The 16,420-nt window shown below is 47.5% G+C and overlaps 2 protein-coding genes and 1 long non-coding RNA gene across 10 annotated transcripts; 1 reads left to right on the top strand and 2 right to left on the bottom strand.

Moving 5' to 3' along the window:
• Positions 1-981: 981 nt before the first annotated feature.
• Positions 982-6,487, bottom strand: LOC118367921 (Fc receptor-like A). 3 transcript variants are annotated; one of them, XM_035751657.2, is made up of 9 exons: positions 6,368-6,487; positions 5,244-5,354; positions 4,509-4,541; positions 4,189-4,359; positions 3,793-3,962; positions 3,249-3,587; positions 2,995-3,087; positions 2,820-2,900; positions 982-2,685 (listed from the first exon to the last, which is right to left on the bottom strand). In XM_035751657.2, the coding sequence occupies exons 1-9, from the start codon at positions 6,436-6,438 to the stop codon at positions 2,666-2,668; spliced, it is 1,089 nt and encodes a 362-aa protein (XP_035607550.1). In that variant the 5' UTR covers positions 6,439-6,487; the 3' UTR covers positions 982-2,665. The 3 variants fall into 3 exon arrangements, with proteins under 3 accessions (XP_035607550.1, XP_035607551.1, XP_052351074.1); XM_035751658.2 differs by having other exon boundaries at positions 5,244-5,324; positions 6,368-6,453; XM_052495114.1 differs by lacking the exon at positions 6,368-6,487 and having other exon boundaries at positions 5,119-5,248.
• On the top strand, positions 5,337-15,357 carry LOC118367919 (KH homology domain-containing protein 4). Its single transcript, XM_052495115.1, is given in 15 exon segments — positions 5,337-5,571; positions 7,081-7,273; positions 7,482-7,610; positions 7,888-7,967; positions 8,126-8,178; positions 8,288-8,454; positions 10,676-10,887; positions 11,069-11,129; positions 11,289-11,346; positions 11,431-11,525; positions 11,528-11,644; positions 11,810-11,953; positions 12,868-12,983; positions 13,153-13,184; positions 14,347-15,357. Coding segments are annotated over 15 exon segments (1,806 nt in total). The 5' UTR covers positions 5,337-5,542; the 3' UTR covers positions 14,667-15,357.
• LOC127915286 (uncharacterized) lies at positions 8,462-9,914 on the bottom strand. Of its 6 annotated transcripts, XR_008090867.1 has the most exons (5): positions 9,866-9,914; positions 9,663-9,778; positions 9,403-9,605; positions 9,291-9,346; positions 8,462-9,180 (listed from the first exon to the last, which is right to left on the bottom strand). It is a non-coding gene; the product is annotated as an uncharacterized LOC127915286 (long non-coding RNA). The 6 variants fall into 6 exon arrangements; XR_008090870.1 differs by lacking the exon at positions 9,291-9,346 and having other exon boundaries at positions 8,462-9,124; XR_008090868.1 differs by lacking the exon at positions 9,291-9,346 and having other exon boundaries at positions 8,462-9,152.
• Positions 15,358-16,420: the final 1,063 nt, after the last annotated feature.

Below are 16,420 nucleotides of genomic sequence, written 5' to 3' on the forward strand. Positions count from 1 at the left end.
AGAGAGAGAGAGACATTGCAGCAGGTAGGCCTAGCCTATAAAATAATGATGGACAACAGACTACATAACAACTAACTACATATTGTGTAGCCTGGCTAGTTATCTCGGCAGTTATCTATTTAACATGATCATGTATTAATGTCACCGGTACTCAAACTGCAAATGACCGACAAGCAGTTGATGAACCGGTGCCTTAAAGCTGGAATCCGGCAAAGAATTTTAACATGCCGTGTGACGCTCCTCAGCTCATCAACAAAAATGATATGAATGGTGGAAGGGCGGCCATTGGAGCAGTTTCCCCCTACTGCAGATTCCATCTTTAATAAACCAATGCCACATACTCCTGTAGAGACCAACCGTCTCTACAGCGCTGAATATTGGGAGCTGAAAAGTAAATCTGTGTAGAAAGCTGGAATTCCCCTCTGTTCAACATTGGCTATGTCATTCTGACAACTGTAAAATATATTCTTGGAATAGCCTAGTTGACAAATATCTCCAATGCTGTCAATAGATCACTGAAACCAGAATATTTTAGCCTTACAAGGTTATAGATAAACACGCCTTAGTTAGTTACCTTGCTTTGAATTAGCCAAATAAATCCATTTGATCCCTGATTCATTGAATGAGTAAATTATTTTATAAAGAAATGTAAAGTATTTGGTTGTAATTATAGGCTTAATGCTGCAATATTTTATACGCTATGAAGGGTGGCCAACCATCCTCCAGGGGAGCCTTAAAGATGGAATGTTTGTTGTTTGCGCTAATGTCTTCTGTCATTGTAATATCGAAGGACAAGTGGATACATTTTTTATGTCAAAGCAGAGTATCCCTCCGTCTTTCCCTCTTTCCATGTCTCTGCCCATAAACAGTCCTCCCATGTCAAGTTGGGCATCAAAGCTCCTCTGACCTATTGACACTCATCTGAACCCCATTCCCAAACTTAGACTTCAAAATAAACTCAGCAAAAAAAGAAATGTCCTCTCACTGTCAACTGAGTTTATTTTCAGCAACGTGTAAATATTTGTATGAACAAAACAAGATTCAACAACTGAGACATAAACTGAACAAGTACCACAGACATGTGACTAACAGAAATTGAATAATGTGCCCCTGAACAAAGGGGATGTCAAAATCAAAAGTAACAGTCAGTATCTGGTGTGGCCACCAGCTGCATTAAGTACTGCAGTGCATCTCCTCCTCATGGACTGCACCAGTTTTGCCAGTTCTTGCTGTGAGATGTTACCCCACTCTTCCACCAAGGCACCTGCAAGTTCCCGGACATTTCTGGTGGAAATGGCCCTAGCCCTCACCCTCCGATCCAACAATGGGATTGGGATTGAGATCCGGGCTCTTTGCTGGCCATTGCAGAACACTGACATTCCTGTCTTGCAGGAAATCACGCACAGAACGAGCAGTATGGCTGGTGGCATTGTCATGCTAGAGGGTCACGTCAGGATGAGCCTGCAGGAAGGGAACCACATGAGGGAGGAGGATGTTTTCCCTGTAAAGCACAGCGTTGAGATGGCCTGCAATGACAACAAGCTCAGTCCGATGATGCTGTGACACACCGCCCCAGACCATGACGGACTCTCCACTTCCAAATCGATCCCACTCGAGTACAGGCCTCGGTGTAATGCTCATTCCTTCGACGATAAACACGGATCCGAACATCACTCCTGGTGAGACAAAACTGTGACTCATCAGTGAAGAGCACTTTTTGCGAGTCCTGTCTGGTCCAGCGACGGTGGGCTTGTGCCCATAGGAGACGTTGTTGCCGGTGATGTCTGGTGAGGACCTGCCTTACAACAGGCCTACTACAAGCCCTCAGTCCAGCCTCTCTCAGCCTATTGCGGACAGTCTGAGCACTGATGGAGGGATTGTGTGTTCCTAGTGTAACTTGGGCAGTTGTTGTTGCCATCCTGTACCTGTCCCACATGTGTGAAGTTTGAATGTACCGATCCCTTGCAGGTGTTGTTACACGTGGTCTGCCACTGTGAGGACAATCAGCTGTCTGTCCTATCTTTCTTTTGGTGTTTTTCAGAGTCAGTAGAAAGGCCTCTTTAGTGTCCTAAGTTTTCATAACTGTGACCTTAATTGCCTACCGTCTTAATTGCCTACCGCCTTAACAACCGTTCCACAGGTGCATGTTCATTAATTGTTTATGGTTCATTGAACAAGCATGGGAAACAGTGTATAAACCCTTTACAATGAAGATCTGTAAAGTTATTTGGATTTTACGAATTATCTTTGAAAGACAGGGTCCTGAAAAAGGGACGTTTCTTTTTTTGTGAGTTTATATGGAGACAGAATGCAATTCTCAGATCTTGGCTCATTCATCATACAATCCTTTAGGTCTAACAATTCACCAATAAATGGAACATAAGGGCAAACACATGATAGCTTGCCTTACACTTGAGATTCACTGACACTCACTTTTAATCAACTGGTGGTGGGCAGTTATTTCTTTACAAAATATGGAACCTGTTATGAGAAAATAGTTGGCTCTATTTGACAATACAGGCATATGTTGCAGTTTTGAATCAATGTATTATTTGGGTGTGGTGAAAATAAAACAAAAACATTCTTTGGTCAAAATTCTCCAAATAATTATATGTTTATTATTCTACACTCCAATTTTGTAATAAATGATAGAAAGTTTCTCAAGTCAGCTGGGTCCAGATACATCTGCAAGATTACAATAAAACATGTGTTTTAATCTTTTGAGTAAAAAACATGCAACAGGGTGATCAAATTAAGATCCTACACCTGTGCACTAATACAACCATGTGAACTACATGAGTTCTCACAGCACGTCTCACCTGTCCTCCATTTTGGTCCCTGTATTGTACTGCACTCATTGCACTGCAATTCTCCTTGTCCTCTGCCTCTGAGCTGCCATACTGCATGGTCACACAAAGAGAAGAGATAGGTGTTAAACTGACTCAGTCCCAGAGACTCAAGAGTCAGACTAAGATCCACTATGCTGCCACTTACATCTCATCGCGTATAGTCTCACAAAAAATGCCAATGGAGCCACGGAGAGGATCAGGAAGGTGCCAAAGCAGGTGACCAGTATCAGAGACAGGTCTGGATGAAGGCAGCATGAGAGAGATCAGGATACAAAGTGAACGGTAAAGAGTGGCAGTTTTGGCACCACAATAATGAACATGATTTCAGACCAACAATGAGGAATGAAAACCTATGGCAATTGGTAAACTAAACGTTCAGGTGATATAGTATGAACTCACTGTCTAGTGTGATGCTGATCTCCTGGCTGCTCCTCCTGGCCCTGCCTGCTCTGGCCACACAGCTGTAGGTCCCCATGTGACAGCTAGAAGCCCTCGCTACACTGTACATCCCACTGACAGAGTCCCCGGCCACTGGCCAGCCGTCCCTCAGGAAGGAGAATGTTACAACCACTGTGGTCCAGTTACGGTCAGGATCAGGGTGAGTATGTAGACTGTGGTTACCATGATGTTGGCTCAGCTTGCAGTTGCTAAACTGGGCCTCACAGGTTAGGTTGAAAGCCCCGCCCTCTTTGACAACGGTAGAAGGAGATGCTGACAAAGTCACTGATGTGAAGAGCTCTGGAGAGGATATTGATTACACAGATTGATTAGAGGAGGAAGTTGAGAAAAATATAGATTACAAAGAAGTAGAGAAGTGAAATATATTCCAATTGTCACTGACAAGAGCTAGAGTAATGAGTGGGGCTTGTCAAGTAATCTATGAAAAAGAGCATGACACCACATGCAAGACACCCATTGCTCATGTGCTAGTCTCCTCACTCACCAATGACATTAACAGAGACTGCCTGGCTGTATTGGGTGTAGAAGACTGGCTGTCCTCTCCCTGCTCTGCACCAGTACTGGCCTGTGTGTGTGACAGAGGCACGCCACATTTGGTAGACCGCCCCACCTCCACCACTGCCCCACATCTGCTCCACAGGGCCAGTGTCCTGCCTAATATAGTGTTATGAGCATTAGTTTGTTCCACTTGTTAGTACATTCCAGTTCCTGTACACAGTTATCCAGTGCCATGTTTTACTATCATCACTCAGGGAGTGATGGATACAACAAGTAGCCTAACACCCACATTCTATTAGGTTGCACTGAAATCTATCACACCTCCCGACCTCCAATATACACCATCAGAGAAGCAACATAAAGAGGGAGCCGGAGGTCACACCTGTCTTTGTGCCAGTAGAACTGCCAGCCCAGCCCAGAGTGGCCAGGTAACTGACATGCCAAGGTGATTGTGTCCTCAGTGTACACCTGTCGTCCTGAAGGCTCCACGGTCAGAGTCGGCATCAGTAGAACCTCTGTGAACTCTGTGTGTAGAATTTCAACACATTCTGGGCTGTTTTGGCAAAGCACCCAAGGTGTTTATTTCAAGATATTGCCCAGTCTGCCACACCTAAAGTCTACATTAAGTAACTTGATCTGTAAACTTGAATATAATTCATGGTCTAAAAATGAAGAGTGTGTGGTTTTAAAATGATTACTCACCTGATGATGGATAGACCACCAGTGTACTCAACACTAGAACAGAATAGACAATACATTATGCATAATAAGGCATAGGACCTGATAACCCAAGCTCAGATATAAGCAGTAAAAATAGGCTAAGCCTATGTGGCACTGGGTATTTAATTTTAGCCTGCAGATCCATGATCTAATTGCCAAGGTGATTAAAAAAGGTTAAACTTGGCTGATAGTCTACTTACAAAGTACAGGAAGGAGAGACATTCCTGAGCTATTCAGTGAATCATGGTAAATAAATAAATCATGGTTAGCAACGGTAGCTAGGCAAACAGGTTTTTAAGAAACAACATGTAGTTGGAGGGGAAAATCAGTTTACTGAAAAATGTCAATACAATTGGGCTAATTAAACGGTCCACAAAGAACCACACATATTGAAAACAAGTTGACAACAATACATTTTACACATGCAATAAACCGCAATGGGGCCAGTGTTATTGTTTTTAAACACAGAGACAACACCACGTGCTGACAACAACCATCATTTACCTGGCTAACAACCATAGTTTACCTGGCTAACAACCATAGTTTACCTGGCTAACAACCATAGTTTACCTGGCTAACAACCATAGTTTACCTGGCTCTGGCAATCATCACCTCAGCATCCTGCTTGTAAAATGTCTGTAGACGTAGACCAAGCTGTGGGGTTTCATTTGGGAAACCTGAACTGAGATTAATCTGGTTCATATCCGCAACACTCACCTGGGGTGGCAGGAAAACGATGATAGCAGGCAGCCACAGGACTGCATCATCCGGTGAGACGCAGCCTGATCACTACGTCCCCTAGCGTCGCACATGATTGAAGAAAATAATCTGTGTGAGGGAAGCAAAATTCAACACAGCACCGGTCCTTTCCCCCAAAAACAGGAAGTGGGAACGATATCGCACAGAGTGAAAGCTCTTGCAGTACTCCACTGTCTGGACAATATTGAAAGTCTGGCGGAGTCGGTATTAACGTTAGTGTTTTTACGCAAAGAGAAATTCAACCAAATAGAAGATTGATGTCATTTGGTGTAACGCAAAACGGCGGGTGAGTTGAACGTTGCGTTATCACGGTGCATTTGACCACAGACCTGCCCAACACTGACCGAGCAGCACAAAGCTAGCTAGTTAATTTGTAATGGCGGAGTGCTTGTAGCTAACTACGTGGGATATGCTTAGTAGCCAACGTTGTAGCTAGCTAGCTGTCGTTACCCAGTTTAGAAAATGGATGGTTATATAGCTAGCTAAATGCGCCGTTGGGTGTTACGTCTATTTTTTGAAAATCGATGTGAGTTGGTTACCTAGCTATCGATTAGTTAAACTGTTGTTTTGGTAAGTTACATCACCTAACTACGTATGGTTGCGAGTTAACTAACGTTAAGCACAGCGACTTGAACAAAACTGTTGGATAACTAGCTAGCCAACGTTAGCAAGTCAACAACATTAATTCAATCCACAAAGTTAACATTAATTGTAACGTTAGATGGCAATGACTAAACTAACTTGTTAGCCTACGACCTCTGAACCCTGTAATTGATGTGGTCATTTAAGGGGCAACCTGCAGTTGTTACATCCATACTTAATGATTTCCTGATTGTAATTTAGTTCACCTAATTTCAGTTTGACAAAACAAGCAGGTACAGTGTAGAGAATCATTGTACCATCTAATCCCCTGTGAAATATATTTTCCATAACCAAAAATGTTGTATTTTCAGCTGTTTGAAGCTGGGGTACAAAACTTAATAACGGAAAGCATATAAAATCTATTTGCTTCTTAGATTTGACAAATCTATAACTAGCATACATTTAAAAAAAATGTTTTCTCCCCAATTTCATATTATTACGTTTTACGATTTTGTCTCATCGCAACAGACTCGGGAGAGGCGAAGGTCAAGTCATGCGTCCTCCGAAACATGACCCACCAAAATGCGCTTCTTAACACCTGCTCGCTTAACCCGGAAGCCAGCCACACCAATGTGTTGGTGGAAACACTGTTCAACTGATGACCGAAGTCAGCCTGCAGGTGCCTGGCCCCCGCGGCCAAACCGTCCTCTAACCCGGACGACGCTGGACCATTTTTTGCGCTGCCCTGTTGGACTCCAGGTCCTTAGACCGCTGCGCCACTCTGGAGGCATATAACTGACATGTGAAATTGGTCGGTCACCCCAAAAGTTTAGCTCAACTGACATACAACATCAGAACCCAAAATATACCTCTTTTTTTCACATGGGATTAAAACAAAAAGTATATGTAAACAAACACTGTTTTTTGCCACAAATGGTTACAACTATAATTTTTATATCATAGATGGTCTGTTTTTGCATCCATAGCTCTGTCAGAGTTGTTAGGCCTATGTTTCTCCAGCACCGATCCCTCCAACTTTTTACAGAAACGGTTGGGGAGAGGCCTTGTGATTGCTGTTTTTGCACTGCCCTCCATTCTCCCTCTGCTTCTCCCATCCCTTCCACTTACCATTACCCTCTTTTTCTCCCTCCGTCTTTCACTACCCCTCCCCCCTCTCTCTGTTCCCCCACCCGCTCCCCTCTTTGTTCCTCAGGCGCCGTAGTAAATGGGACCAGCCGGGCCCAGGTCCTGGTTCAGACCAGATGGGGGAGGCGGAGGCGGCTCCTACAGGGGCTCTGGACGCTGCAGCTGCTGTGGCAGCTAAGATCAACGCCATGCTGGTAGCCAAGGGCAAGCTCAAGCCCTCCCAGATAGGACCCTCTGGACCATCTGGACCCCCAGACAAGGTAATGGTCAGGAAACCTCTTACACTGAAAACATTAGAAACGCTTTCAGTCTCTCACTTGTAATCTGGCTTCTCTCTGTCTTCGTTGTCTGTCCCTCTCTCGCCTCCAAATTCTGTAATCCCCTTGCTCTTAATATCTCTCTTTTTTTAGAGATATTGTTGTAAATGTTATCATGCGACACATAAAAATGAATCTTTGTCATCACCAGGTTGTGGGTGCAGGGAAGCCCCAGCCTCCTATGAAAGCGAAGGATGACCTGGTAGTGGCGGAGGTGGAGATCAACGACGTTCCTCTCCCCTGCCGGAACCTGCTGACCCGCGGACAGACACAGGACGAGGTCAGAGTCCATGACATCATTGTGATCTTTAGACCCATTGATTGACAATCTGGTCAACAGTCAAACTTACTGCTATGTTTACCCAGCTCTTTCTCTGTGTGACACGCACATGTACAGACTGAATCAGTGTCATGTAAACCAGTATGTTTACCCAGCTCTTTCTCTGTGTGATACACACATGAACAGACTGGATCAGTGTCATGTAAACCAGTATGGGACTGAAAATGTCTCACTTGAGGACAGTAAATGACCAGCTTCTTCTTCCTATTGTGTGAAGATCAGCAAAGTGAGTGGTGCTGCTGTGTCCACCAGGGGGCGATACATGGCAGCAGTGGAGAAGTACAAGGCTCCACAAGGGTGAGTCCTGCTTCACACCTTCTTTATTACCACACTGCTCTACCAAAGAGGTTACTGGTATTTACTTTTCTCCATACAGACAAGTAGATATGTTGTCTGATCGCCTCATACAACCAAGTCTTAGGCTACTGACCGACTGCTTCTCTCTCTGTCGTCAGGGACCGACCCCTCTATCTTCATGTCCAGGGCCAGACCAGGGAGCTTGTCGACAGTCAGTACATCTCTATTTACCTCACCTAATTTGATTAAGATTATCACTATTTATGATCAACAGGGTCCTTCTTTCCTGACTATGTTGTGACGATCCAATCTCTCTCCAGGAGCTGTGAACCGCATCAAGGAGATCATCACTAACGGAGTGGTGAAGGCGGCCACCTCCTCCTACAGCGGAACCGGAGCCACAGTCCCAGTCTACCAGCAACACAAACCCCAGCCCCCCTCACTGCCCCCCATCAACCACCATCACAGACCACACTTCCAGTCTGGGGTAAGCAGTGTTTTCCACAAGTACATAGAGTAGCCAGCCAAATAGAAAAAGTAGCCAGCCAGGGCAATTTTAATTTACTGAAAATGAATGAATTAGTTGTTTGGGGGTATGGCCTAGGCTTATATCAGGAATATGTTCTAAGTAAGGGAGCGTTTAACATGTCTTCTCTTGAGATGAAAGTCTTATTTACAGTGACTTTAGTCCCGACATCTAAGGAAAGGAAACCTAGGGAATCCTTTGTTTTATGTCACCATGGACACGCAGTATAACCACGCTGTATGATTTATGAATAGGAGATTGACTTTATTCAGTCAGTTTTACACTTTATAAACTAGTCAACACTTGCTGTTTAGTTGTCAATCAAAGCACAGTAAATAGTCTACTATGCACCACGACTCCATGTGGCTGGCTGTGTGAAACACACAAAGGAAAATACTGTGTCCTCTGACCGCGTGGGGCGTTACCGCGTGGGGCGTTACCGCGTGGGGCGTTACCGCGTGTTACCTCGTCCGTCCTCTACGTGGGCCGTTACCGCGTGGGGCGTTACCGCGTGTTACCTCGTCCGTCCTCTACGTGGGGCGTTACCTCGTCCGTCCTCTACGTGGGGCGTTACCTCGTCCGTCCTTCTACGTGGGGCGTTACCTCGTCCGTCCTCTACGTGGGGCGTTACCTCGTCCGTCCTCTACGTGGGGCGTTACCTCGTCCGTCCTCTACGTGGGGCGTTACCTCGTCCGTCCTCTACGTGGGGCGTCCGTCCTCTACGTGGGGCGTTACCTCGTCCGTCCTTCTACGTGGGCGTTACCTCGTCCGTCCTACGTGGGCTACGTGGGCGTTACCTCGTCCGTCCTCTACGTGGGGCGTTACCTCGTCCGTCCTCTACGTGGGGCGTTACCTCGTCCGTCCTCTACGTGGGGCGTTACCTCGTCCGTCCTCTACGTGGGCGTTAACCTCGTCCGTCCTCTACGCGGGGCGTTAACCTCGTCCGTCCTCTACGCGGGGCGTTAACCTCGTCCGTCCTCTACGCGGGGCGTTAACCTCGTCCGTCCTCTACGCGGGGCGTTAACCTCGTCCGTCCTCTACGCGGGGCGTTAACCTCGTCCGTCCTCTACGCGGGGCGTCAACCTCGTCCGTCCTCTACGCGGGGCGTCAACCTCGTCCGTCCTCTACGCGGGGCGTCAACCTCGTCCGTCCTCTACGCGGGCGTCAACCTCGTCCGTCCTCTACGCGGGGCGTCAACCTCGTCCGTCCTCTACGCGGGGCGTCAACCTCGTCCGTCCTCTACGCGGGGCGTCAACCTCGTCCGTCCTCTACGCGGGGCGTCAACCTCGTCCGTCCTCTACGCGGGCCGTCAACCTCGTCCGTCCTCTACGCGGGCCGTCAACCTCGTCCGTCCTCTACGCGGGCCGTCAACCTCGTCCGTCCTCTACGCGGGGCGTCAACCTCGTCCGTCCTCGACGCGGGGCGTTAACCTCGTCCGTCCTCGACGCGGGCGTTAACCTCGTCCGTCCTCGACGAGGGGCGTTAACCTCGTCCGTCCTCGACGAGGGGCGTTAACCTCGTCCGTCCTCGACGAGGGGCGTTAACCTCGTCCGTCCTCGACGCGGGGCGTTAACCTCGTCCGTCCTCGACGCGGGGCGGTAACCTCGTCCGTCCTCGACGCGGGGCGGTAACCTTGTCCGTCCTCGACGCGGGGCGGTAACCTCGTCCGTCCTCGACGCGGGGCGGTAACCTCGTCCGTCCTCGACGCGGGGCGTTAACCTCGTCCGTCCTCGACGCGGGGCGTTAACCTCGTCCGTACGCGACGTGGGGTGTGCAAATTCACTAGCATCGTGCTCTCTCCTTCCTCTGTGTAAAGAAATTAGACTGCACACAAATTGTACCAGGAGGCGGGACAGACAGCACATTGCGTTTCCCTGTCATCGCTCGCTTTGTGACTGATGGGCACCTATCCTATCAATAGATCGCTAGAAGATGCATATCGTTCACTCTATCCACACGGCGGACAAGGGATTGAAACGTTTAAATGGAAAGTAGCCTAGTTAATATGAAGTGGAAAAAGTAGGTGGCTGAAATTGAGTCTGTAACCGGCTGATTAGCTGATGGCCGACACTAATAAGAAAACAGAGTTTGTGTGTGTGATTGTCGCTCAGTGTGTCAATGTTATTTTATGAGTGTCAATGTCATTGATGAATCTTTAAGATTCACATCCATATCCTTTCAGATGCACTATGTGCAGGAAAAGTTGTTTGTGGGTCTGGAGCATGCCATCCAGGGCTTCTCAGTGAAGGAGAGGGTGGAAGGGCCAGGCAGCTCCTACCTGCAGCACATCCAGGGTGAGACTGGGGCCAAGGTCTTCCTCAGGGGGAAGGGATCAGGCTGTCTGGAGCCCGCCTCTGGTCGAGAGGCCTTCGAACCGATGTACATCTACATCAGGTAAGTCTCATGGACTAGACTCGTTCATCTGTATCAACTCAGAGAGGGCCTTGAACTCATGTACATCTACATCAGGTAAATAGCAGTATTAATGGGGGAGTAAAGTCCATGTTGATTTGTATTAGCTCAGAGACACAGAGCTTAGACACCAGGCACACATGAACCCCTCTCTCTTCCCCAGTCATCCCAAACCAGAGGGCCTTGCTGCAGCGAAGACCCTGTGTGACAACCTGCTGCAGACTGTGAGTGTCTAATGGTTTACTGACTGGCACTCTGTTCTCTGTACACTGCTATACTTTGACTTAAACCCTGTTTCAAGCTGTCCCATGTGAAGTGTGTTGTATTATGTAGCTGGGCTCTGTTTGCCATGTGGATCTGTGACTGTTCTCTCTTCCCTCCAGGTTCATGCAGAGTATTCTGTCTTCCTCAACCAGATGAGTGTCATGATGCCTACTCCCGGTACAGACTCTGGCTGTCTTTCTCTTTTACAGCCTCTACAATGTGTCAACGTACTGACGTGTTCCTCTTCCTCTCCTCCTCCAGGCTTTATGCAGCCCCCCATGGCCAACGGGATGCCCCCTCAGCCCCCTTACTACCCCCCATTGGGATACCAGCCCAGCTACCCCCTCCCTGTACCTCCCCTCAGCCCATTCCTCCCCCCTATGCTGTCCCCCCTCCCATTCCCCCTGGGCTGCCCGCCGGTCTCCCCCCTCCCAACCGGTACACCCTCCCCCCTGCACCTGTCACTTTACCACAGGTAAGACTGGTCAATCAGATTTAGACTTGTATGGACCTATAATACAGTACATTGAGACTATTACATACGAGTTATGAAACTAGTTGAAAATCATTTTCTTGATAGGCTGTATATATATGATGTATTCAACATGCATTACATCCAAGTTGGTTTTTTTGTCCTCAGACTCTCCCACCTTCTCCTTTCCCGCCCGCTGCTCCGGTTCCGCCCAAAGCTCCGCCTCCTGTCGTCTCAGCCAATCCGCCGCAGAAAAGACGCTTCACGGAGGAGGTGCCAGACGAGAGTGACAGCGGTCTGCTGGGATACCAGGTGATTTCCCATTGTTTTATTCTTCCAACCTTATGTGCTGCCGTCGTCCTGTCTGTCCCTTCTGCTTCTGTTGTCTTCCTGTCTTTTCTCATCTTCTGTCCATGTATCTGATATCTGTTCCTCTTTCTGTTAGACTCAGTTCATTATGATTCTCACTGTCTCTTGTCTGTAATGCTGTGAGTCCCTGTCTGCATTCTATAGAAAAGGTTTGCTTGTTGAATGGGTCTAAGTGTCTGTTCAGTGTCAACTTGTTTTTTCCCTAGTAGATCTTATGACGTTCATTGAAAAGCATTGTAACCATAGCTGTTATTATCTGACTCCATGTATTATTGGATTTATACAACTTTGAGATTCTGGAGATTCTGGAAAGGTATTGTTGGATAATCATCAAATGTACTTCAATATATTGAAATTACTGCAGGTAAGATATCAGTATCATGGCAAGGAAACAACATGAAACGGATGAACTTCTTTAGGAAAACGGCCCTAATGTTGGAAACAACCATCGTTATGTTGTCCCCCAGAGTCATTAGATTAATTTTCCAGGCTATAGCACATCATGTTTTACATACAGCAGGTTTTTAAAGGACCAAAGTGTTTGGTCTGCTTCCTGTTTTAATTTTTGCCCTGGAAAATATATCGCAATACTAGTTTCTTCACAGGCCTAATTTAAATGTGTCCTCTTGATTTAATGATGTGTTACTTTAATACAGTCCATTCTTATTTTTGGATTATGTGCAATCAGAGCATGAATTAACTTAAAATAATAGTTTTATTCTCATCTGCTTAAATAAGGTGTAGTGAAAAGGAAAACGTTTTGGAATAATAACTTTGCAGTTCAGTTCCATTCAATAGTTTAGATAACTACATGGGAGGATGTGTGCTAATGTGCCTGTGTGTTTTTCTGCTCATAGCATGGACCCATTCATATGACTAATTTAGGTGCAGGCTTCCCTGTGGGCAGCCCCGGCCTAGAGGCTTCAGGACCCCCGCCACCGAGTTCCTCCGGGCCGCCGAGGGAGAGGGACAGGTACGAGATGGGGGGGCCACGAGTCGCTCTCCTTTATAACAGTGTCCTTCATCCCAGATGCTGGACACACCGTGTGTGCAGGCTTGTGATTGATGTTGTGCAACACTGACTCCTCCCCTTCCCTCTCTCTCTCTCTCTCTCTCGCTCCTTCCCTCTTTCTCTCCCGCAGTAGGCAGCTGATGCCTCCACCACCCATTCCAATGAACGGAGGCATGACACCCAAGATGGAGGAGAGGAGGCTGCTGCAAGGCCCCCTGGGTAAGGGCCCCACCCCATGTAACCCCCCTGACCCCATCCATGGCCTCAGCCATAAAGCACGATGCCCACCCCCCCAGACTCTTGGCTGTCAGTAGTCAGAGTCAAATAGCATTTTGCATGCAGACATGCTGTTCTCACACGTGACAGAACAGGTTCTAGATTCTAGATTACATCAGACCGGCATAGTGTTCCTCGATAAGTTCTGCTTTGAAAGCCAGTCAGTCAGTCAGTTCAGAATCAAGAACTGGGCAAAGCTTCGATCCCCCACTGCCTCAGGTAACTCTGTCGTTGATCCTAAGTCAACCCCTAGCCTGAGGCACTGTGTAGGTCTGAGAGTATTTTATAGGTGTAAGCATGTAGACAATATGTAGACAATTACCATTGGCCTGAGAAGAGTATGGCTGATCTATTACCATACTGCTTACACCTGGCATCTCATCTTGTGACATCTAGGAGGTGTCAAGGGATGGATTTCAGATTGGGAGTCCCCCTCTCTGTCTAGCTGGTGCTGTCCCCTCGCTGCCCGTCCCTTTCTGATGACGTCATCAGAAAGGAGTGTCTGTGCCCGTGTTTGACTCCCTCACTAACAAGACTCTCTCTTTTTTTTTGTGTTCTTTCTGTGTTTTTCTTCTCTTCCATGTCTCTCTGGGTGGGATTCCGGATGGGGGTGGGGCTCTTCTCCTGTGGCGCTGTCCTGCATTGTGATTGGACGGCCCTAACGCTGCCGCTCCCCACCGACCAATGACTGCTGCTGCTGACCCATGCCCCTCCTCTACCTAACTCACCCCTTCTGCCAAACACAATGCAATCTATTAACTTTCTCTCCCTATCTGTTGGTAAAACAATTGACTTCCAACTGTTGTTTTTGAAACCTTTGTGCTGGTCTTTGGTTGTGTTCTTTCTCTTTGTGTGTCTGTCTTCTCTCTCTCCCGCACCCCTCTCCTTTCTCTCTCATTCCTTCCTCTTTCTCCCACTGTTTTTCCCTCTCTCTGTGTGTCTCCCCTCTCTCTCTCCCGCACCCCTCTCCTTTCTCTCTCATTCCTCCCTCTTTCTCCCACTGTTTTTCCCTCTCTCTGTGTGTCTCCCCTCTCTCTCTCCCGCACCCCTCTCCTTTCTCCCTCATTCCTCCCTCTTTCTCCCACTGTTTTTCCCTCTCTCTCATCTCTCTCAGATCCCTCAGTGAAGAGGATGAAGACGGGGCTCGTGGCCTACGCTGGTGACTCCTCGGACGAAGAGGAGGACCACTCCACCCCCAAAACCTTGGGGGCAGGTAACCATGGTAACGTCGCTGGGGCAACCCACTCCACCCCCACGTCATCCTCGGGCTGGACTCTGGGGTACCGCTGCCCCCCTCCGCCTCCCCAACGTGCCAAAACACAGCAGGCACAGTCACAGCAGCCCATGCCCTTCTGGATGGCCCCATAACACAGGAGTATTAAACCTCATACTCCCTCCCCTGACACCTAGGGCCTTTTGGAGGGTCCCAAAATGAAGATTTTACACCCCAAACTGAGCCCGAGTCCCCCCCTTCCCCTGAACCATCACTCCTACCTGCTCCTCCACTTGATATCATTTATTTTGTGATGACTTAGATTTCGTTAAAACAGTTTTGTCATGCGCTCAGCAGTAAAGCAGTGTGTGTGTGTAAAATGGACTAAACAGACCGGCTGGCTGATACAAAGAGAACAGACTCAACCAGCCAACCAGGCACAACCAGGATACTGACAGACTGGATACATGGTGACAAGCAGCAAGATGCCCCAGACTTCCACACAGATTCAAGTGTACTCTGAACTCTGTATAGGAGAGACAGCTGAGGAACAGACACAAATGGAGGGTAATGGTGCCCTGTTTTTGGTTGATTTGAAACGTGTCCACTCCTGGTTTTACTAGTGTAGAAAAGTACTGAGGTAGAAGAGATTCCAATGGATTCTAAGTTATTTCTTTGTCAAAAAATATATTTCCCCCATCTCCATTTTCTTTCTTGGTCAAAATCTTAATTAAATCTCTCTCTTCCTTGAGTACAGATCATATAAATATGCTTGTTGGACTTTTATAAAATGCAATTGACTCAACTGTTCTAATGCTTTTGTGGAATAAATGAGCATTATCTCTGTGTATAAGAGTTTTATTTAAAGACTGGTTTGACAGATCATGCAATAGAGAGAAAATGGGTGGTTTAACTGACTAGCAGGTGTGAATCTCCCATGGTCTTTAACAACCCACAATCTGAATCAACTGCCAAGAAATCATCTTTACTTGTTCTATCACACATTCCTTGGCTATGTTCTCAAAATATTACACGGGGACACCTGTTAGATTTCATTTACATTTAAGTCATTTAGCAGACGCTCTTATCCAGAGCGACTTACAAATTGGTATTTCCATGTATTGGTTCAACAACACCAGTGTGTATAAAGAAGGGGACTGAGCCCAGTAGAGTACATTAGATCTGAAGAGACATCGTTTCAGAATGAGGGGTGTTGTTGCTCTGCTGGTGTTGCTGCATTGTGTCTGGGACATGGCTCATGGAGAGAGTAGAGGGGACAGAGAGAAGGATATCACTGAACAGGGTCACAGTGAAGGATGAAAGACTGATGCTGAACAGTTGACCACCTAGCCTGACATCTGCACTGAACTGAAGGTGCTGAGAGACATGGTGGTGGAACAGAGAGGAGTTGAGGAACATGGTGGTGGACCAGAGTGGAGCTGAGGAACATGGTGGAACAGAGAGAGGAGCTGAGGAACATGGTGGAACAGAGAGAGGAGCTGAGAGAAGAGCTGAGGAACATGGTGGTGGAACAGAGAGGAGCTGAGGAACATGGTGGTGGAACAGAGAGTGGAGCTGAGGAACATGGTGGAACAGAGAGAGGAGCTGAGGAACATGGTGGAACTGAGAGAGGAGCTGAGGAACATGGTGGTGGAACAGAGAGGAGCTGAGGAACATGGTGGTGGAACAGAGTGGAGCTGAGGAACATGGTGGAACAGAGAGAGGAGCTGAGGAACATAGAGAGGAGCTGAGGAACATGGTGGTGGAACAGAGAGTGGAGCCGAGGAACATGGTGGTGGAACAGAGAGTGGAGCTGAGGAACATGGTGGTGGAACAGAGAGTGGAGCTGAGGAACATGGTGGTGGAACAGAGAGTGGAGCTGAGGAACATGGTGGTGGAACAGAGAGTG

Source organism: Oncorhynchus keta, chromosome 34 (genome assembly GCF_023373465.1).
Source record: "Oncorhynchus keta strain PuntledgeMale-10-30-2019 chromosome 34, Oket_V2, whole genome shotgun sequence".
NCBI lineage: Eukaryota > Metazoa > Chordata > Actinopteri > Salmoniformes > Salmonidae > Oncorhynchus > Oncorhynchus keta.